Source organism: Trachypithecus francoisi, unplaced genomic scaffold, assembly GCF_009764315.1.
Source record: "Trachypithecus francoisi isolate TF-2019V2 unplaced genomic scaffold, Tfra_2.0 Lachesis_group16, whole genome shotgun sequence".
Taxonomy (NCBI): domain Eukaryota; kingdom Metazoa; phylum Chordata; class Mammalia; order Primates; family Cercopithecidae; genus Trachypithecus; species Trachypithecus francoisi.
In genome coordinates this window covers 88918736-88942946 of record NW_022681461.1, presented here as the reverse complement: position 1 = coordinate 88942946, position 24211 = coordinate 88918736, and the positions used below count along the sequence as shown (strand labels likewise).

General features: G+C 40.1%; 1 protein-coding gene across 2 annotated transcripts in view; it reads left to right on the top strand.

Moving 5' to 3' along the window:
* The window catches only part of TDRD7 (tudor domain containing 7), an 81935-nt gene that overhangs the window by 40118 nt on the left and 17606 nt on the right, over positions 1-24211 (top strand). For both annotated transcript variants that reach the window (XM_033238034.1, XM_033238035.1), the window contains 6 exons: positions 6316-6902; positions 11013-11199; positions 17202-17313; positions 18963-19165; positions 20161-20295; positions 22112-22198. In XM_033238034.1, coding sequence (XP_033093925.1) covers positions 6316-6902; positions 11013-11199; positions 17202-17313; positions 18963-19165; positions 20161-20295; positions 22112-22198 — 1311 coding nt within the window. The remainder of the gene's footprint in view (positions 1-6315; positions 6903-11012; positions 11200-17201; positions 17314-18962; positions 19166-20160; positions 20296-22111; positions 22199-24211) is intronic.

Sequence of the window (24211 nt, the reverse complement as noted above, 5' to 3'; positions counted from 1 at the left end):
TGCAGAGACACACACAGGCTCAAAATAAAGGGATGGAGGAAAATTTATCAAGCAAATGGAAAGCGAAAAAATAAAAAAGCAGGGGTTGCAATCCTAGTCTCTGACAAAACAGACTTTAAACCAACAGAGATAAAGACAAAGAAGGGCATTATATAGTGGTAAAGGGAACAATTCATCAAGAAGAGCTGACTATTCTAAATATATATGTATGCAATACCAGAGCCCGCAGGTTCATGAAACAAGTTTTTAGAGACCTAAAAAGAGACTTAGATTCCCACACAATAATAATGGAAGACTTTAACACCCCATTGTCAATATTAGACCAACAAGACAGAAAATTAACAATGATATTCAGGACTTGAACTCAGCTCTGGATCAAGTGGACCTAATAGACATTTACAGAACTCTCTACCCCAAATCAACAGAATATACATTCTTTGCAGCACCACATGGCACTTATTCTGAAATTGACCACATGATTGGAAGTAAAATGCTCTTCAGCAAATGCAAAAGAACTGAAATTACAAAAAACAGTCTCAGCCGGGCGTGGTGGCTCACGCCTGTAATCCCAGCACTTTGGAAGGCCAAGGTGGATGGATCACGAGGTCAGGAGATCGAGATCATCCTGGCTAACACAGTGAAACCCCGTGTCTACTAAAAATACAGAAAATTAGCTGGGTGTGGTGGCAGACACCTGTAGTCCTAGCTACTCACGAGGCTGAGGCAGGAGAAATGGTATGCACCGGGGAGGCAGAGCTTGCAATGAGCAGAGATCGTGCCACTGCACTCCAGCCTGGGGGACAGAGGGAGACTCCCTCACAAATAAAGAGAGACCACAGTGCAATTAAATTAGAACTCAGGATTAAGAAACTCTCTCAAAACCATTTTATGGAAATTTCATGGAAATTGACCAACCTGCTCCTGAATGACTCCTGGGTAAATAATGAAATTAAGACAGAAATCAAGAAGTTCTTTAAAACCATTGAGAACAAAGAGACAATGTACCAGAATCTCTGAGACACAGCTAATGCAGTGTTAAGAGGGAAATGTATAGTCTGCATGCCCACATCAGAAAACTAGGAAGATCTCAAATTGACACCCTAACATCACAAAAGAGCTAGACGGGCAAGAGCAAACTAATCTAAAAGCTAGCAGAAGACAAGAAATAACTAAGAGAAGAATTGAAGGAGGTGGAGACACGAAAAACCCTTCAAAAAGTCAACGAATCCAGGAGTGGTTTTTTTTTTTTTTTTTTAAGATTAACAAAATAGATAGACTGCTAGATAGACAAATAAGAGGAGAGAGAAGAATCAAATAGACACAATAAAAAACGATAAAGGGGATATCACCACTGACCCCACAAATACAGACTACCATCAGAGAATAGTATAAACACTGCTACACAAATAAACTAGAAAATCTAGAAGAAATGAATAAATTCCTAGATGCATACACCCTACCACGACTAAACCAGGAAGAAGTCAAATCTCCGAATAGACCAATAACGAGCTCTGAAATTGAGTTAGTAATTAATAGCCTACCAACCAAAAAAAACCCAGGTCCAGATGGATTCACAGCTGAATTCTACCAGAAATACAAAGAGGAACTGATATGCTTCTTTCTGAAACTGTTCCAAACAATTGAAAAGGAGGGATTTTGCCCTAACTCGTTTTATGAAGCTACCGTCATCCTGATACCAAAACTGAGAAGAGATGCAACAACAACAAAAAAACTTCAGTCCAATATCCCTGATGAACATCAATGCAAAAATACTCAAGAAAGTACTGGCAAACTGAATCCAGCAGCACATCAAAAAACTTAATCCACCATGATCAAGTCAGCTTCATCCCTGGGATGCAAGCCTGGTTCAACATATGCAAATCAGTAAATGTAATCCATCACATAAACAGAACCAAAGACAAAAACCACATGATTATCTCAATAGATGCCGAAAAGGCCTTTGATAAAATTCAATATCCCTCCATGTTAAAAACTCTGAATAAACTACGTATTGATGGAACATGTCTCAAAATAATAAGAACTATTCATGACAAATCACGGCCAGTATCATATTGAATGTGCAAAAGCTAGAAGCATTCCCTTTGAAAACTGGTACAAGATGAGGATGCCCTCTCTCACCACTCCTTTTCAACACAGTATTGGAAGTTCTGGCCAGGGCAATCAGGCAAAAGAAAGAAAGAAAGGGTATTCAAATAGGAAGAGCAGGAGCTGAGTTGTCTCTCTTTGCAGACGACATGATTTTATATTTAGAAAACCCCATTATCTTAGCCCAACAGCTTCTTGAACTGATAAGCAACTTCAGGAAAGTCTTAGGATACAAAATCAGCATGCAAAAATTACAGGCATTCGTTTACACCAACAATAGATAAGCAGAGAACCAAATCATGAATGAACTCCTGTTCACAACCGCTACAAAGAGAATACAATACCTGGGAATACATCTAACAAGGGACATGAAGGACCTCTTCAAAGAGAACTACAAAGCACTGCTCAAGGAAATAAGAGAGGACACAAACAAATGGAAAAACATTTCATCCTCATGGAGAGGAAGAATCAATATCATGAAAATGGCCATACTGCCCAAAGTGATTTATAGATTCGGTGCTGTTCTCATCAAACTGCCATTGACATTCTTCACAGAATTAGAAAAAACTATTTTAAATTTCATGTGGAAACAAAGAAGACCCCATATAGCCAAGATGATCCTAAGCAAAAAGAACAAAGCTGGAGGCATTACACTATCTGACTTCAGACTATAGTAGAAGGCTATAGTAACCAAAGCAACATGGTACTGGTACCAAAACAGACATATAGACCAATGGAGCAAAACAGAGACCTCAGAAATAACACCACACATCTACAGCCATCTGATCTTCAACAAACCTGACAAAAGCAATGGGGAAAGGATCTCCTATTCAGTAAATGATGCTGGGAAAACTGGCTAGCCATATTCAGAAAACTGAAACTGGACCCCTTCCTTACACCTTATACAAAAAATAACTCAGGATGAATTAAAGACTTAAATGTAAAACCCAAAACCTTAAAAATCCTAGAAGAAAACCTATGCAACACCATTCAGGACATAGGCCTGGACAAAAACTTCATGACAAAAACACCAAAAGCAATTGCAACAAAAGCCAAAATTCATAAATGGTGTTAAACTAAAGAGCTTCTGCACAGCCAAAGAAGCTGTCATCAGAGTGAACAGGAAGCGTACAGAATGGGAGAAAATTTTTGCAAACTACCCATCTGACAAAGGTCTAATAATTATCTAAAATTTACAAGGAACTTAAACATACATTCAAGAAAAAAAAAAACCCCATCAAAAAGTGGGCAAAAGATATGAACAGACACTTCTCAAAAGAAGACATTTACACAGCCAACAAACATGAAAAAAGCTCAACATCACTGGTCATCAGAGAAATGCTAATCAAAACCAACCATAATGAGACACCATCTCATGCTAGTCAGAATGGCAATTATTAAAAAGTCAGGAAACAATGCTGGTGAGACTGTGGAGAAATAGGAACACTTTTACACTGTTGGTAGGAATGAAAATTAGTTCAACCATTGTGGAAGACATTATGACAGCGATTCCTCAAAGATCTAGAATCAGAAATACATTTGACTCAGCAATTCCATTACTGGATATATACCCAAAGGAATATAAATCATTCTACTATATAAAGACACACACACACATACACACATATATATATTTTTTGAGAAAGAGTCTTGCACTGTCACCTGGGCTGGCATGCAATGGCATGATCTCGGCTCACTGCAACCTCTGCCTCCCGGGTTCAAGTGATTCTCTTGCATCAGCCTCCCAAGTAGTTGGGATTACAGGCACCTGCCACCACACCCAGCTAATATTTTGCATTTTTAGTGGAGATGAGGTTTCACTATGTTGGTCAGGCTGGTCTTGAACTCCTGACCTCATGATCTGCCCGCCTTGGCCTCCCGAAGTGCTGGGATTACAGGTGTGAGCCACCGCGCCTGGCCACAAAGTATGTTTATTGCAGTGCTCTTTACAATAGCAAAGACATGGAACCAACTGAAATGCCCATCAGTGATAGACTGGATAAAGAAAATGTGGTGCATACACACTATGGAATACTGTGCAGCAATAGAAAGGAATGAGATCATGTCCTTTGCGGGGACATGGATGAAACTGGAAGCCATCATCCTCAGCAAACTATCACGGGAGCAGAAAACCAAACACCACACGTTCTCACTCCTAAGTGGGAGTTGAACACTGAGAACACATGGATACAGAGAGGGGAGCAACACATACCAGGGCCTGTTAGGGGGTAGTGGTTGAGGGGAGGGAAGTTAGAGGGCAGGTTGATAGGTGTAGCAAACCACTATGGCAAATGTAGACCTGTGTAACCACGTTCTGCACATTTATCCCATTTTTTTTAGAAGAAAAAAAGATAATAATGAACCTGTATAATGGAGTAGACTATACCATTTAGGTTTGTGTAAGTACACGCTATGATGTTTGCACAACAAACGGACGACACGTTTCTGAGAATGTATTCCCATCATTAAGTGATGCATGACTGACTACACTAATTGGGATTCTATATGACAAGTTAATCACTCACTTATAATGCTGTTTTCTTTTTCCATTGACTCCAAAAGTGTGCGTTTCAAACCTCTGAATACCTAATCTGTATTCTTGTATCTTATTGAGTGTCATAAAGCACAGCAAAGATTGGCATTTTAAGATTTCAGATTTTAAAACATGGGTCTCTAGAGAAGTAGACTAACCATCAAGAGAAAGATGAGGAATGCTCCAACTGTTTGTGTCCCCATGGCTTAAAATAAGGGACATAAACTGTGCCAATCATATAACATGCCATTTAGAGGGATCACAGACTGCCAGCAGGAGACCATCACAGATTACAGGAGGTGCCATAAGACCTCTACTTTCAGTGATGCTTTAGGTTTTCCCGGTGTAGAAGTTTTCCTCAGTCCTCACAATTTAAGCATACATTGGCAAAGGAATGAAGAGGAAAGCAACGTAAAAAGTCAGTGTTCTTTACTAATAAACTCCCTAACCAGCATACTTTAATATTCTGTTTTTCTGGGTGGACCGTGTGGTTCCTGTAAACTTGTAATTATTACCCTAAGAATTTAAATTGCAGCTAAAGAGTAGGTAAAATAGGATCTGACAAAATAGAAACATTTTGGAAGGCAGGGAATTTTAACCTCAGTCTAATGGTCTCGTACAGGGTTCAAGAAACTGCTTTTGTAAAGGTCCATGGTAAATGTGTAGGCTCTGCAGGCCAAGAGCTGCAACTGACAGATGCAGTCCATCACAGTTATTCAACTGTGCCACTGCAGAGCAAAAGCAGCCAGAGAGAATATGTAAATAAAGGAGCATGACTGTTCCAATAAAAGTTTATGTATATTGAGTTTCATATAATTTTTACAAGTTATGAAATAATTCTTTGGATTTTTTTTGAGCATTTGAAAATATAAAAATCATTCTTTAGCTCATGAGCCATGAACTGCATTGGGCCATGCTCTAATAGTAGAGCTGACCCCTGCTCTAGTAGTAGAAAGGCTTAAAACTCAGGGAGAAAAATGATACCATACATCAGTTTCTCTTCTCTTTCTTCTCTTACATAAAAATATGTCATCAAGCTGTGCCTCTCAGGAATGGCATGCAAACAAAAATTCAAGATTGGATGATATACAAGTGCCAGGTATTTTTAATATTTGTTTGTTAGGGTGACAACACTTGCAGCTCAACTTTCTGCTGTGGTTGTTTTAAAACTGTACTTTATCTCTGGAGCATCTTTTTCTAAATAATGGAAAGCTAAGGGTTTTCTCAGGCTATTGCAGGAAGAAGAGAGATGGCACTCCTATTTTGTCTAAATATTTTCTAGTTTTCTTCCCAGTGGTTTATTCCTGACAGTTTTAATACCTTTTCACAACTTATTTTCAGTCAGTTTTGTAAGCTATTGTTTTGGATTTGGCAGAGACAACTAAATGAGAGTACGTGTTGCAGGGCAGAGCACTCGTGATTTTCTAGGGCAGCTGGAGTCTCGATGCCGCACAAGTGAATTTAATACTCTTTTATTTTCCTGTTTATTTCTGAAATGTGGCTCATGTTATTTGCAGGTGAAGATAATGCATTAAATTCCTAGCAATTGAAAAAAGTAAAATGTACACTTGATTAATTTGAAAACAGCACGACTCAAATTTAAAATACATTAATGTGCTTGTGGGTTGTTTATAGTCACTGAAATATCTGTCATTTGCTTTATTTAAAAATTTCAGGTGGAGAAACCTTGCAGTGGTGGCCAAGATTTACTTCTGTATCCAGCTAAGAGAAAGCAGCTTTTGAGAAGTGAACTGGACACTGAGAAAGTACCTCCATCCCCACTACCTGCTCCCAAACAAACACCACCATTGAAAGGGTGTCCAACAGTTGTGGCAGGAGACTTTAAAGAAAAAGTGGCAGAGCTGCTGGTGAAATACACAAGTGGCCTTTGGGCCAGTGCACTCCCAAAAGCATTTGAGGAAATGTACAAAGTGAAATTCCCTGAGGATGCCTTAAAAAATCTTTCCTCACTTTCTGATGTATGCACTATAGACTACATTTCTGGAAATCCTCAGAAGGCCATTCTCTATGCTAAACTTCCATTGCCCACTGACAAAATCCAAACGGATGCAGGGCAAGCACATGGTGATCATGATATCAAGGCTATGGTTGAACAAGAGTATTTGCAGATAGAAGAAAACATTGCTGAAAGCGCTAATACCTTTATGGAGGACATAACGGTTCCTCCTTTAATGATTCCAACTGAAGCATCACCATCTGTGTTGGTGGTTGAACTGAGCAACACAAATGAAGTGGTTATCAGGCAAGTTTCATTTTCTAATTCTTTAGGATTCTGATATACTGTTGTCACTTGACTATTCTTCACATGGATGCTGAGGGTTAAAGGAAAAATAATATATTCTTAGTTCTGTAGAGGCTTAATAATGTATTAATATTTGTTAAATGTTCAAAATATACAACTATCCTAAGATTACTAATAACTTTAAAAATTGGAATGATAATATGAACTTGAAAAAAGATTTATGTCAAAAACATGATGGTAACTACATTATGTCAAAAGCAATACCTAGTTCACAGAAAAAGCAAGTGCCCCACACACTACATAATAGTATTTAATCTGGGACTATGTAGTATTTCCTAAAAGTAAAAATAGCTCAGAGCTGCTTTCCTTGTATAATACATCAGATTAGACCTTGGACCCAAAGGGGATCTGTTGTTTGAGTCTTTCAGTATTGTTGCCTGAGAGGAGGCATCATTGCCTAAGTAGCTAACAGTAACTAGAATAACAAAAAGCAGTCCAGCTCCAGGCACCTGTCTTGGACTTTTGGAGAAAATGCAGAATACATGGAAAATATAGAAAGACTATAATTTGCAGTCTCCATTTGGGAAAAAGAATGGGAACCTATGTAGCTGAACCCCTGGAGGCACCAGTCCAGGGTGTGGCCATGGCTGGGCAGATCAGAAAAATGCTGAAGCAAACAGAATCTGGGCTCCTTCAACCAAATGGTCCTTTGATTTGGGCTGTCACTCCTCCAGAGACCCTAACTGGAATGGAAAGGCCCAAAGAAGAACCACAAAAAATAATCAGAATCCTTCAATGAAAGAAGAGCTCAAAAATTTAAAGCTCTTCCATTTGAACAAATGAAATCTGAGGAGATAATAAAGTGAACCTAGTATCTTCAGATGCTCAAACTAGAAGAACCTCCAGAAAGTTTAGAGAGGAAAAAGCTTTTATTCTAAGATGTGTGGCCTGAAGATATAAATAGGTTGCTGAGGGTTAGAGGTCCCAATATGTTTCACTATTGTATTGAAGGAAAGGGACAGATATTGAAGGCCACGTTGTCACCTTTCACCATTTGACTATACTATAAAGAAACTTCCATGGCAGGATCCTTTGGTATCTGTTAACCAGTAATTGTTGGTGCCATAGTCAGAGACCAAGCACCAGGCCATACCAATCACATGGTTTCTGTTGTTCACACCAAGGTTTGTCAGAAGTCTGGATCAGTTCTAGGACTTTAGTAGAAGGGTTCTAATCTATTCCAGAATGATTGTATCCAGGGTCTTCAGATTATTTAAATACCTTTTCCCAGTAGGAATTTAAATCCTGGTGTCAGCATTTTATGTGTTCAGCAGAGTGGCTGGCAACCAGCGAGCAAGATGGGTAATGTCTGCCATTAGGCTGACCCTAGGTTATTGGTTTCTGCCCTCCCCACAAGACTTTGCAAACCTCCACCAGACTGAACCCTGTTCTGTACCCTCATCTTCACCCAGGCAGGCAGTAGGCACTGGAAGCTGAATCTCTGGCTCATTAGCGCCTGGAGGGTACTGTGGCAGAACCCTCATCTCAAATATGGGAATCCCTTGTCTCAAAAATTAACTTTGTAAAACTTCATATTTAGGGCATCCCTAAACTGACCTATCCATCATTCTTTTCCCCCCTTGCTCAGGTAATTTGAGGATAATATATGACCTCATTCTCGTCATTACTCACTCTCATACACCTGTAATATCAGTCCTGCACTCTGCCTCATCCAACACCCTCCCTCTTCCCCCTATCTGTGCAGCCCTCCTTCTCTCCTGGCTGCTTAAGAGAAGAGAAGCTGCCTGCAGATCCCTAGCCATTTCTCATCACCATCCTCCCCTCTGGCAGGAGCCTGTGTTTGGCAGACCACCATGTCAGGGCTGCAGCCCAGGCCTCTGCCAGTTGAGCACGCAGGGCTATGTAGCAGAGCTAGGGGGAGGCCCAGTGAGACTCTAGGTCCCAGCAAATGGGCACTTGGGTGCGGTTGCAGACCTTCTGGAGGACTTCAGAGCCAAGAGTGCAACTGCATTCCAGGCAATGCCTTAGTATTTGCAAAGCTGAATACATTTAAATGATGGTAGCTGGCTCAGTGGCACATACACATCCTCCCAACTACTCAGCAGACTGAGGTGGGAGGATTGCTTGAGCCCAGGAGTCCAACCTAGGTAGCATAGCAGTGAAACCCTGTCTCGAAAAAAAAAAAAATTAAATTTAAACTATAAGACTATGGCAAAGCTTCTGCAGCTATTTCTGAAGCCAATAATATGCACATAATATTTCATTTTAAAATAGCCATTGCACATGGTTTCCATTTTGTGTAGGACTTTCTGAGGTGTTTTTCACCCCCCCCCCTTGTAATGAATAGCTTGACTATGGCATCTTCTGCCCTGCTGATAATTACCAAGAATACATAGAAATAGTCCTAAAGGAACCATTTCTTAGAGCTGTACAGGCCCACTTGGAGCCTGGGTAAAACCTGGAACAATACAAAGAACAAGATTCTTGTGGCATCTCCCCCATCTCCTGGGCCAAGTGATGCTGGTGCTGTTAAGAGTATAGCCTTCTGGCTGGGCGCGGTGGCTCAAGCCTGTAATCCCAGCACTTTGGGAGGCCGAGACGGGTGGATCACAAGGTCAGGAGATCGAGACCATCCTGGCTAACACAGTGAAACCCCGTCTCTACTAAAAATACAAAAACTAGCCGGGCGAGGTGGCGGGCGCCTGTAGTCCAAGCTACTCGGGAGGCTGAGGCAGGAGAATGGCGTAAACCCGGGAGACGGAGCTTGCAGTGAGCTGAGATCTGGCCACTGCACTCCAGTCCGGGCGACAGAGCGAGACTCCGCCTCAAAAAAAAAAAAGTATAGCCTTCCAGCTAAAAAGGCCTTGATCCTATGACTGGAACAGCTTCTGTTACATGACCCAAACTTGATATGCCAGGTTTTACACCCTAGAAGGAGACCCTGGGTGAAATCATCTCTGAGGACTAAAGCGCAAGAAAACAGTAGCCTGTTTTGATAACATGAACTGGAACAAGGTGACCACAGTTGTCAACAGTAGAAAACTGTAGAAGGAAATAAGGACACAATCCTGAAAAATAAATGTTTCTCAACAAGCATACAATTTTAGAGATATTTGACTAGAATATGGTACTTCTTTTAAGGGTATCAGAAGTCAACATTTTGTTGTAATGTGTTCAAATTCTTTAATAAGTTTGGAGGAGGTGTCACATTGTTGTGTTTAGTGTACTTAAAGCTTTGTTTTTTCTCTAGTAAAATTTCATTGCGGTTTCAAAGCTTGACCCAGCCCTTGTCAGGGCAAAACTGTGTTCTAGATTCTCTTCTTAGTAATCTGTAAAGATTTCCAGCAGCCTTAGTCAAGATCCGGCGTCGACCCTTGCTTCTCTGGCCTCCAAACCTCCCTTGGTGTCTCCATTTTCCATGTCTCCTCCTCTCTCCCCTTCCTGACTCTTTTCTCAGCTTTGTCCTTCCTGAGGACACTATCACTGCTTCCTGTTATGCCCTCTCGTTGTCTGGATTGCTCCATGATTTTTTGTTGTGGGATATGTTGGACCAAACGTTTGCTGTGTTGTTTGGTGTGTGTTTTGTGTGATCTCCATTATCCCTTATCTGAGAGGGTGAGAGGGAGTCTCACTCTATCGTCCAGGCTGGAGTGCGGCGGTGTGATCTTGGCTCGCTGCAACCTGCAACCTCCACCTCCCAGGTTCAAGCAAATCTCCTGCCTCAGCCTCCCAAGTAGGTGGGACTACAGGCACCTGCCTCCACACCAGCTAATTTTTGTATTTTTAGTAGAGATGGGATTTCACCATATTGACCAGGCTGGTCTCAAACTCCTGACCTTGTAATCCACACGCCTCGGCCTCCCAAAGTGCTGGGATTACAGATGTGAGCCACTGTGCCCAGCCCCTTTATCTTCTTTTTCAAGAGATAAGTATTTCACTGAATACACGTTCTCCTCCCTGTTGATATAAGCAAGTCCGAGGCTGGAACCAAAGACAGCAGCAGAGAAAACAGAAGGACATAAACAAATTCCTATTGCTTTTCTTCTTCTAGGTTACTTCATTTGCGTTCTTTTCTTTTAACTGATTCAGGTATGTGGGCAAAGACTATTCTGCTGCTCAGGAATTAATGGAAGATGAGATGAAGGAATATTACAGTAAGACTCCTAAGGTCATACCAGTCCAGGCTGTGAATGTTGGGCAGTTGCTGGCCGTAAATGCCGAGGAGGACGCCTGGTTACGAGCACAGGTCATCTCAACAGAAGAGAACAAAATAAAGGCAAGCACTGTTTACTTTGTCATAGCATTATGGATACAAATACCTTATTATTTTCCAAATGTAAATATTTTTTACATTTTTCAAATTTAAATGTTGTATCCTATAACTATATGTAGTTTTCAATGGAAGTTGAAAAGATAGTATCTGTAAACGGTTATCCCTGTCAACCTTTAAATTTGTGGTAGTCATATTATCTCAAGAGTTTTAATTAAACTAGCCGGGCGAGGTGGTGGACGCCTGTAGTCCCAGCTACTCAGGAGGCTGAGGCAGGAGAATGGCGTAAACCCGGGAGGCGGAGCTTGCAGTGAGTGAGATCCGGCCACTGCACTCCAGCCTGGGCGACAGAGCGAGACTCCGTCTCAAAAAAAAAACAACAACAACAAAAAAAAGAGTTTTAATTAAGAAAAATAAATTCCCCATGGGAGTATTCATAACCCATTATCCAATCAGGGAAGGGTACTTCCTATTCCTAGGGGATGTATAATGAATACTGACCAGAACTCTGTGGGCCTCTTATCAAGGCCAGTACTTTGGAGTGAGGGAAGCCATACAGACCAAAGGAGACTATTCTTCTTCTCCCTATTCTGTAGCCAAGACACAGGTCCTTCTCCACAGCTGCTCCCGGCGTAGCCTTCTCCACCCTCTTGAAAAGGCCAGTGGGCCCGTTTGCCACTCTCTTCCATCAGCAGACTCTTCTGGGCTTGACTCCATTCGTGGATATCAGCCTCTGCCCTTTGCCTCTTCATACTGTCAATGCAGAGACCAAGAAGCACAGTTTCCCTGAGGGTAGTGTCTCAGGGCCTTGGAACACCCAAATAACATACAGAGAAATTATGTATTAGCTCCATGTGCTGTGTGGTCAGTTGTGCTAGTGTATTTTTAATGTGTCACTTCTTTCTATCTGGGTGGAAGCTGTATGTCTATTTGGAATTTATCCTATGAATCATGGGCCTGCTACTTGATAGAGAATTTGGAGGGAGAAAAAGTCTTTTCTTTCTCGAGTGTTAAGATGTCTCCCTTCCCTAAAGGAAAATGCTTTTTAAGACTTGGGTTCATTTCTGTCCTTCATGATGGGAAGGACACTGTGTAGAAGGGTGACCCTTGTTCCCCACTTCTATAGTCCCTTGTATTTATACAGAGCACTCTTAGACTGTGAGGGGAATGTATCTAAGATCTTTTGGTTTTCTCTAGATTTTGCAAGCAGGGAAATATATTTCTATGTCTGCAGCCTCTGTTCCATAATACAAAACCTTATTCCGTGTGCCACTATCAGCTGCCAGCTGGTAATCCTATATGTGTCATTGAGTGCAAATGACCAGTCCCTGAACCCAGGCTTAAGTACCTCAGTTACTGGCCACTGAACCCCCCGCTACAAGTGGGAGTTAGGAGGTCAGAAAGGGATACTGCTGTTTCTTAGCAGATTGCTCAATAGGAGAGGCCCTGACCCTCTCCAGAAGTAAGCTCACCCAACCACCCACACACCCTTTCCCATCTGCAGAGGCGTTTAGGAAATTGCCTAGCTGAATCTACAGAGGCACGAGTTCTGAGTAATTTGACTGACTTTAAAAATCTGAAAATTGGCCGGGCGCGGTGGCTCAAGCCTGTAATCCCAGCACTTTGGGAGGCCGAGACGGGCGGATCACGAGGTCAGGAGATCGAGACCATCCTGGCTAACATGGTGAAACCCCGTCTCTACTAAGAAAATACAAAAAACTAGCGGGCGAGGTGGCGGGCGCCTGTAATCCCAGCTACTCGGGAGGCTGAGGCAGGAGAATGGCGTAAACCCAGGAGGCGGAGCTTGCAGTGAGCTTAGATCCGGCCACTGCACTCCAGCCTGGGCCACAGAGTGAGACTCCGTCTCAAAAAAAAAAAAAAAAAAAAAAAAAATCTGAAAATTGGAAAATAGTTTGCCAGTTTCTTAGGAACACTTACCATATGACCCCTAAGGCCCTCAAGGTGTCTTGTACATACATGAGTGTTGTAGCATTATTATTAATAGCCCCAAACTGGACCCAGCCCAAATGTTCACCAACAGGTGAATCATAAAAACAAATTGTAGTTTATTCATATAGTGGAACACTGTTCAACAATACAAAGGAATTAACTACAGATATAAACAGTTTCATGGACAAACCTCACAGATTTTGTGCTGAGCAAAAGAAGTCAGGCACAAGAGAGTAATGTGTATGATTTCGTGTAAATGATGTCTAAGAGCAGGTAAAATTCATCTACAGTGATAGAAATCAGATCAGTGGTTGCCTGGGACAGGAGGTGGAGGGGGGCTAATTGCAAAGGGCAAGAGGAAACTTTTGGAGTGGTGTAAATGGTGTATATGTTGATTATTTTGATGATTAGATGGATATATACATTGGTCAAAGCCCATCAAACTGTATTGTAAACGGGTATCTTTTATTCAGTATAAATTATACTTAGATAAAGTTGGACACACCTGGAAGAAGCTAAGGACCACGATGATCACTGGGCCAATGGAGAATACAGGACTTGGACACTAGTCCTGAGTCTGCCTGTATCTGGGTGTGTGCCTTTGGTCAAGTCCCTCCATTCCTCTAGGTCTCTAGTTGATAGGAGGTAACTATCCCCAAACGTTCCTAGATAAACTATTTCCTGGCCATTTCACTCCCCTGGCCCTTAGGAAGTTCAGCAAAAGCTAAGCTATTTTAAGGCACAGAGATTTCTTATGAAGAGAAGAATCATACGTAAATCCTAGTGACACATTAACAGTGGAACAATATTTACAGTAAATATTGCAGATATTCCACAAGGATATCTCCCAGTCTAAAGTCTATAGGGCAGTCACTTTCTTCCCTCCCTCCCTCCTTCTACTTCGGGAATTCAAGCTCTCATGTCAGATAGAACTGAGTCTCAGCTCTGCCATTTCTAGCTGTGTGGCCTTGGGAAAGTTATTTAACTTCCGATTGCTTATCCGTAAAATCAGATACTCTCATCATGTTGTATCTGCCTGATACACTTTTTCACTTTTTCCTGGAGCCAAGAACAAAACATACAAGTCCTTGTTCTGAAGAAGCTTACATTCTAGTGAGAAAAGAGCAATGACAAGCATACAGTAAACACACAAAACAATTTTAGTACAATGAAGGAAATAACCAAGGCACTATGATAGAAAATAACTCTGAAGCAAGAGATAGGCAGAGTGATGTGATCTCATTTAGATGCTTCAGAAATCATTCTAGGACTGTTGTTGGGAATGGATTGTAGGGCACAGAAGGAAAGTAATACTGGTTAGGTGGCTGTTGTAATAGCCAGCTACCATGTAACCTGGATTAGTGAAGATGGTGGTAGTGGAAGAGATTCAGGATATATTTGGAGATAGAACTGACGGGACACTAACTTGTTGGAAGTGGATGGTAAGCAGAAGAGAAGATTCAAGATAGCTACTGGGTTTGGGGCTTGAGCAATTGGATATTGGTGCCATTTGTTGAAATTGGGACGTCAGAAAAACCATTGTGGAGAACAATTGAGAATTTCATAGGTTTGAGAATAGCTATCAGATGTCACATGGATGAGTTTGGAGCTCAGGGAGCAGTTAGGACTGGAGATGTGTCAGGTTGGGAAGCATCAGCATATAGGTGCCGTGTGAAATCACAGGGCGAGGTGAGATCACCTAGAGAGGGAATACACGTAGAGAGGAGGAGGGGCCTGGGACCAGGTCCTGAAACCCTTCAGTATTTACATGGAGGCATAAGGGGAGCAGAGAAGCCTATAAAGATGGCCAAAGAAGAAAAACCAAGAGAGTGGTGTCACAGAAGCCAGAAAAAGAAAGCATCTCATGACGAAGGGAGTGACCAGCCTCGTCATTGCTGCTGAGAATTACGGGCTGGATGCGAAGAATGAAAAAGGTAGCTTGGTATCTTGTGCAGCAGCAAGCTCTTGGGACAGCAGTGATTGTAGCAATCCAGGCCTGAACTTGTTCCCCACATCCCCATGAAGCTGACAAAGACGATTTCTCCCTTTATTTGGAGAAACCCCAGCTACTTAGCACCAGTCTTGCTTCGCTTGAATTGAACTTTGTCTGGTGGTAAGTACTGATTCCCTCCTTGCTTTCCCTGTCAGATCTTTGGTGAGTAGGAGAAACAGGAGATGTGGTCACCCGCTGAGGCTGGCGCCAGTTTGGCCTGACCCAGGCCCTTGTCCCAGGGCAGTCTGCTGGGTGATAGGTAGTGCTGGGAGACCTTTGGCCACTTGATGGTGCCAGAGAACCAGGAATGGACTGGGGCCTTATGCCGGGATTATGTGACTACTGACCCTGATCCCAGGACATTAGAGAGAGAGAGAGGCTACTGAGCCCTCACAGAGCAAAGGACGCAGGGCAGGGTGTGGTGAGAGTCAACGCTGGACAGTGCATGGACGAGTGTTTTATAAACTGCAGTTGCCATACAAACATGTATGATTAAAAACAAGAAAAGAAGCTACAAACAGTTCAGAAACACTTTGAAGCTTTGGAGCAGTTCTTCTGTAATCTGTTCTTGTGCTAAGAACATGTTCTGAATTTCCCAGGAGTCATGATTTCACACGCTATGTCCTATTGTCAGACCACGTTATCTCCATTTTGGGCCTGGAAGAACAGAATCTCAGTTGTAGGTGGCGATAGCTATTAAAGGAAATGAGAGCTGCCTGACTCCTGAGGCCTATGAGAAGCAAAAACAGGTGCTAATTTGGGATTGGAGAAATAGACTTGTGCACTTCAATGGCCAGCTGCCTGACACGCAGCCCTGCCAGCGATCTAGGCCTAAGTCGGTGTTGAGTCAGATGTGGATTCTAAGAGATGATCTTTCTGATACAAGGTAGACAGGCCCCACAGGCCCGCTTATCACATTATCACATGGCCAGGAAACGGAGTTAGTGGTGTCTTCTGCTTTTTTCCCTTAGATTCTCTGCTGGGGAGGGTTTTTGTTTCGTGTGTTTGGTACCGTGATCTAGGTACTAAGAAGCTGGCCTGTGGACTTTATTTTCCGGGAAGCAGTGAAAGGAGCCTACCTCATGTTACTTGGTGTTAAGGCCAAGACTTTGCCCTGGTTTTCGTTGTTGTTTTGTCTGCTTTGTTTCTTTTAATAACCATCATCTGCTTTAATTAGAGATGCATATTAGGTTTTCAACATTTTCCCTTAGATTCTTGGTTATTCTAAACCATAGCTTAATGTTTCTAGATTTTTATTTTTCTCAAAAAAAGGCTTTGTGTTTATATAATCCTTTTAAACTGAAGATTCTATAAATATTCTTAAAAATAATATCCAGGCTCTTAACAATCTGTGCTAATGGTGAGGAAAAGTTGTGCAGGTTTCTGCAAACACAGACCTCTGTTCAGCAGACTTAGGGCCTTTTGCTGAGCTGAAGGAAGGCCTAACCCAGCTTCACACCCTTGAAAAAAGTAGGTACACCTGTTTTCCAGTTCAGAATTCCATGCTGTTCAGCAGTGATACCATTGCTGTCATTGATGAAGCATCTCGGTCCCTGGAAGCACTGTAGCTGAGAGCAACCATCACAGATGCCGCTTTGGGGATTTAGAATCTGATAGATACCACAAGGATGATGCCTGCCATAGAAACAAACACTGCTGTCCAGGGAACGGGTGGAAATGTGTAACTCAAAAAAGAATAAGCTGATGCAGGCATTATAATGAAAGTACCGAAGGGAAGGGGAGCAGAGTTGGCAGAACCAGGTAGATAGGCTGCTGAGAGACTGGCAACAGCAAGGTGGCGGGGCTGAGCAGTCTTGTTCTTCCCTTTGAAGGGGTAGGGTGAGGTAGAAGACTGGGACCTGGAACCAGGAGCTCTGGTTTCCTTGGTCTCAGCTCCAGTCTTTCTCTTCTGTGGTAAGTCAGGGGCACCTCCCTAGCTTTTTCCAGGTGCCACTGTGCCACTCAGCTTGCTGATTATGGAATAAGATTGAGCCAATTAAGTGTATCAAATGGATTTGTTAAAGAGAGGATAAAGAACTAAACATTGTGTTTTTTTAATCATTAGGTATGCTATGTTGACTATGGTTTTAGTGAAAATGTTGAAAAAAACAAAGCATACAAATTAAACCCGAAGTTTTGTTCACTCTCATTTCAAGCTACAAAATGTAAGCTTGCAGGTAAGAGGAACTTTTTTAAAAATTCTCTCCATTTCAATAGGTTATTACCTTTTTTTTTTTTTTTTAGGTATATTTGGATGGTTGAATCCTAAAATGGACTAAGTATCTCGTGTTATTATATGTTACTTCTTGAAAGGTTTAAATTCATGTCGAATGTGTTCTTTATAAGATACCATTATAAAATGTTATAATGTTTTTATATTTTATGTTATATATAAAAACGTATTATAATTTCTTATAAAAATGTCTATTAGCCATCTTAAAGGGATTTTTCTTGTTCTAACTGCCCTAGTAACAATTGATGGAGGCCCTGTTTCATGACATTTGATCAGTTTCAATACGTTGTTCAGTGTGTTGTGAGGTGACTCTCAGCCCCTTTCCTGCTGAGATGGACTGTGGTGATGCTGTGAGGGTGTGACTGACACACCCTCATATGCCTAAACATGAGTTTGATCACAGGTCACTTGCAGTTTCTGGCATAGTAGATGTATCATTGTTCTTTTCCTTCCTCCTAAAGGAAACAGAGGAATCCACATGTATGAGAGTGCCGTGTAGGGATAAACTTAAAGGACAGAGAACACATTGGTCATGTTCGTGATAAGGAAAGGCATTGAAATATGCACCATGCCAGGGGGACTTGAGCCAAATGCAGAAAATGATCATAATTATTTCATGAAAATGAGTACTCTGAAAAAATGCCTCCTCCTCAGCGGGATGAATTCTTATGTCACAGGAGCAGGGTTTGGCTCTTATCTGTCTGTGAGATAAACCTGAAGAAATTTTAAAAACTTGTTAACAACTTTTGGAAGTTGGTGTTGGAAAGAATGTATCAAGAGCATAGAACAGGATTTAGGGTGTTGAAATTAAATGTTTGAGAAAAGTTCAAAGTTCTATGTCTGGAGAACAGAACAAGAAAAAGAAAAAACTCAGGAGGAGTCTGAATTTGAGCTTGTAGATTTAAAGTAGGAAAATATGGAAATAGGCATTATAGTACCATTGGGGAAAATATGAGCTAGTTTTAATTCATTTAATACATTAACTTAGAATTGTCGTATGTGTTATGTGGAACTACAGTTTTCTAAGAATTTAAAGAGTAGTTGGACTACAACAAAATTCACCTAATACCTGTGTTATGTTCAACACTACCTAATCTCTCTTTGATAAATCAGAAGATTCTTTGGTATCCTAAGGGTCAGTAAAAAAGAAATAATACGGTTGTCTCAATTTCCAATAAATGTTCATTTTATAAGAAAAATAATTGTATATATGTAGGAAGTGCATTACAAACATATGACTGGAAGACATGATTGATGGCTTCTCATATGTATTAGGTTTTTGGTTTTAAATATGTGTTCGTGTATAAAGTGAAGACTGTTTCTCCCAAGGTGGAAATTCCGATTGATTATCCATTTTTCTGCTTGTTTTAAGATTGCCTGCCTTAGTGTATCATTCAAAAGGGCATTTACATTATATTTTTTTAAAACCTAAGAGGTAAGATAAAGATTATAAGGCAAAGCTTTCATATAAAATTTAATAATTTTGCAGTAGGCTTATAATTTTAATAATGGTCAAAACAGACACAATCCATCTATTCATCTTTTAATGATTTTGCTAATTAAGTAGAAATTAAAAGATCCAATATTTTTCAGGCTTGGAAGTCCTAAGTGATGACCCTGATCTAGTGAAGGTGGTTGAGTCTTTAACTTGTGGAAAGATCTTTGCAGTGGAAATACTTGACAAAGCTGACATTCCACTTGTTGTTCTATACGATACCTCAGGAGAAGATGATATCAATATCAATGCCACCTGCTTGAAGGCTATATGTGACAAGTCACTAGAGGTTCACCTGCAGGTACCACTGTGATCACTGTTGTTGCTTGTTACACATTTTGTATGAGAGAAAAATCACCAGAATATTACACATTTTAGGCTAACAATTGGTAGAGACAGATTACATCTACATTGAGGGGGAAAAAGGAGGGAGTGGGGCTAGAAGGGAAAAAAATACCAAAATGTTCAGAGTAATTGTTTCTTAGGAACTGGATTTTTTATTTTCCATTTCCTACAAAGAGCATCTATTGATTTTATATGAGATTATTTTGTAAAGATAATAAGGAAAAATAACACAAAAGAAGGGAAAATTGGGTCCATGAAGATGTTTATTATTAGCTTTAACATTTTTTTAATGTGAAGAACATAAATGCCCCAAAAGAAGGAAGCCTTTAAATAAATTATAGAATATCTACTCAGGAGAATAGGATGAGATGTTTAAAATGGTCATTTTAAAGACTTCATAGAAACAATGGGAAACTTCTGTTTTAGTAAGTAGAACCACTGTGAATGTCTTTATTATGGTTTGACTAAAAATGGATAAATTTGAATATTAATTTTGATTATGGTTTTTTAAAATTACCCAAATTCATGTGGCCTCAGGACATGGGTTAGAAAGTAGGCTGATGAAGGATTTGATTTTGTGAGAGTTTATTTTCACTTCTGTTAATGTTGCAAAACATGGTTTATGTAACTCTTTTTCTAAATAAATGATAAGAAAATAAACCAACATTAAAGATAGTCTTGGCCTTCCAGACAATGGAGTGTGGGAGTGTATGCACAATGTCTATTTTGTGCTTGACATAATGATATTAGACATTTCTTTTAAAAAGAAAAGAATCTAGATTAGTTTTGTACATTTAAGCTATAAATTGCATTTCATCTTAACATCTACTCTAACTTAAAGATTTTAAAATGCAGAGACTTGTAATGGGATGTTTAGGTAGACACCCTTTAGGTAGGTAAGAGCTGCATTCTGCTCTCAAGCATTCACGAGGTATCCTTTGTCTGTTATAGGTTGACGCCATGTACACAAATGTCAAAGTAACTAATATTTGCTCTGATGGGACACTCTACTGCCAGGTGCCTTGTAAGGGTCTGAACAAGCTCAATGACCTTCTACATAAGATAGAGGACTACTTCCATTGCAAGGTATAGCAGAACCTCTTCTACTTCTAAAATTAGCTCTAAAATTACAAACAAGGGTAATTTACTAAATTGCGTAAGTATGAACAATTTTTTAGTAGTCCGAAATGGAATCTCTAGAATAGTAGGTAAAGAGCTCCAGACTTCAGAGTTTTAAAAGAAAAACAAAACACTGGTTTCCGCATTGTAAAACAAAGATAGCAATAGTGTGTACCCTATAGGATTGTCCTGAGGACACTGTGCCTGTCATGTAGTAAGTGCTCAGCAATCAGTAGATGTGTTATTTATAACATGCAGTTGATGATGCCACAGTGCAGCTGCCTGTGACTGTCTGCTAGAGCCAGCTGACTCTTCTGCCTCAGGCAAGGAGAAACCTTGGAATTTAGGAGGATAATAAAACTTTCCTCCTCAATTCTGCCTTCATCTTCCTCCTCAGACATCACTCCTTGAGCTCTTTATGGACCTGAGAATGTGCCACCTGATAAATGTGGTTCTGCAGTCCAAATTGTATTAATAAGCTCCATATCCTTTAATTATAGTATTTTTTTCTGAATCAAGCTCTGCAGAGGTTTTATTGTGCTTTAAGTTTCTAAAATGGTTTCCTTACCTCCATTAGGACATTATGGTCATATTTCAGAATATGCTGTGGTTTCCAAATCACTAAACCCTACTGCCACTTCTGCCCTTACCCCCTCGTCCCTGGAAGTGAACCCTTCCCTCTAACCCACAAAGCACATCAGGCCCCTCAGGGCATTCATGTTCAGTTTGCACGTTAGCTATCTGGGTACTTATTTGCCTTTCTAGAGTGTATGCTTCTTGAGGGCGTAGACTGTACCTTACCAATTTTCTGTATCCCTTACACTACCGAATCTAGTGTCGTATGTAGATTAGGTACGCCAAAATATGCACTGAATCAGTTTAAACCCGCGTTCAAAGTACAGTCTGGAACTGAGACATTCCTATAGCTTTATCTTGTTCTGTGTTACAGAGGTTTAATTTTAAGTCTATCTCTGAAAAATCTGAAACCCCCAGCTTAGCTGACTCCAGTGGACTCATTTGTATGGATGTTGTCCTTGTAACCTATGGTAGTGAAAATGACTCGATATTTCCTACTGCACTCGTAACCTAAGTGAGACATTGCCTTTGGGGAGAGTAGAAACACACACCCTGAACAGAAAGAGACCATGGGCAGATACCCCCAACTTCAAACTACAGCGGAAGAGGAAGATGAGGAGACTTCATCTTTACAGCTGTGATTTGTTGGTATTTAACTGGCACTGACATACATATTCGTATTGATAACATTTCTTTGTTTTTAGAATTTGTTTAGAAAAATGTTTTCTTTAGAAAACATTTAATTTAGAAAACTGTTATCTTTGCATCTAAATGTGAAGAGATGAAAAAGAATAGGCCTACAGACAGCTCACGCACCCTCCTCACTTTTCATCCATGCTGCTCTCCTTTTTGTCAGATTCAACACCTCTCTTCATGTGTAACTGATGGAGCCAGTACCTAAGTGAATCATAATGATATTAGGCTAATGTTTTTAGAAATGTTAACAATGCTGATATATGAGCCATGTGCATGTAGGGAGAGTAAACTACTGATGTCAACAAATGTATGAGTAACAAGACAAAAATTTTATAACCCTGTGTATTTGCTGCATCCATTGCAGCGTGCTTCCTGCAGGGGAAGGGCTCACAGGAAGTCTGATTACATGTTGGTTAAGTCTGCCAGTGCCACAGCAATCTGTTTTTCTAATGGCGTAGCAATATGCTCTTTGCTAGGAGTAATAAGAGTATCATGCATTTCTGTTTTGTAGCACATGACCTCCGAGTGCTTTGTTTCATTACCCTTCTGTGGGAAAATCTGCCTCTTCCATTGCAAAGGAAAATGGTTACGAGTAGAGGTAAAAATCAGTCACTTGGCTTTTTAATCTTAACTTATTGTGAAATATTTGAAATATACACATAGGTTTTTTAAAAAATGGAATAAATACTCACAGACTCATCACCAGTTTATGAAATAAAACACGACCAGTGTGGTTGAAGTTTCCTGGTCGAAGTTATGGTCGAAGAAAGTTTATATCTCCTTTCTTCTGCCTCCACCCCAGTTTCATTTGTTTTTTCTCATTCTTACTTGTTTATATTCTTACTGTATTTGTACTTGTAGATACACACTTTTACTGTATATTTTTATATATAAATAGTGGAAATATATTAATAAATATGTGTATGGAATATAAAGGTAAATGAATAAATATAACTAAATGAATAAATATTTAAAAACTTGATATAAGTAGTAAGAGGTATTGGTCATGCTTTTTCATTCATTATGTTTGTGAGATTCATTCATGTTGATGTGTGCAGCTCTAGTTCATCTATTTTTACTGCTGTATGATTCAACACTATGAATATGCCAACGTTATCACTCCATCTTCCTGATGATGGATATTTAGATTGTTCCTAATTTTTTGAACCTTCCTGTCTGTATCTTCCAGGGTACATACATAGGAATGGAGTTTCTAGGTATTGGGAATGCATATCTTCAGTTTTACTAGATCTTGCTTAATTGCTGTCCAAAGTTGCCCTTCCATTGAGAGTATATCCCTTTAAGAGCTATGGCTTCGTGGGGCAGTGTCAGATCCTCCCTCCCTCCTGCCTGGATCTAAGGCCGTGTCTCCTGCTCAGGACTATTTTGGCTTTAATGTTCACATACTCTTCTATGTCTAGTCACTAACAATTGTCTTATTTTCTTGCAAGCTCAATTATGAACTTGAATTTTGTTATGGTTTATCCTGTGTTTCTGTATGTTTTTTAAAAATGCAGGTTTTGGATTTTTGTGGTTGCTTTCCCTCCCTCTATCTTTCTTCATCTAGTTTGAGGTGGCACACACCTGTAATACCAGCATTTTGGGAGGCCAAGGCAGGAGGATGACTTGATGTCAGGAGTTTGAGACCAGCCTGGGCACAATAGTGAGATACCATCTCTACATAACCAAAGAGAAAAAAAAAAAAAAAAAAAAAAACTAAAAAATAAGAAAAAACATTGGCTTGATTTTTTTTCTTTTTCTTTTTTTCCTTTGATACAGAGGTTCTTAACCTAGATGCAAGGACCTCAACTTTCAGGGGGTCCCTCAACCCTCCTGGAATTGTATGCAAATTGTTTGTGTGCTTGTATTATATATTTTGGGGGAAAAGTATGCATAATTTTATAAGATTCTCAAATCAACCCCCAAAAGGTAAGAATCATTGCTTTATTGAATTTTTTAAATGCTACGCAGCAACATATTGATAACTTAATTGATTTTTTTCATTATTTAAATAAAACTTGGTCATGTCTACTTTAATGAGAGTAGCAGTTTTGAAGTAATTATTGCTATTAATGTGAATGTATGTCAGAAGACTGAAATCTCGGGTCATATGACCAAGGGATATGTGCCTAGGGATAAGCTTCAAAAACATGACTCGTTGAAAAGATCATGGCATTCTTCAGATCTTAAAGTTCTGTGTAATTTAGTTTAAAATATATAAGTGTATGCATACCAACTTTTTAAGCTTTTTATTTTGAAATAATTTCCTTTTTTACAAGTTGCAAAAATAGCACAAAGAGGTCTCATTGGCTTTTTACCTTCTGCAAATGTTAACATCTATATAACCATTGCACAATTTTCAAAGCCAGGAAATTGACATTAATACAAAACCATTAGTTAATCTATAGAACATACATTTCCCAAATGTCCCACAAAGTCCTTTTTCTGCTCCAGCATCCAATCTGGATCCCACATTGTCTTTAGTTGTCATGCCTTCTTAGTATACTCCAGTCTGGCTAGTATACTCCAGCCTTTCTTTGCTGTTCCTGACTTTTTGAAGAATAGCATTATGTTGTAAAGTATCTCACAATTTGAGTATCTTCATGTTTAA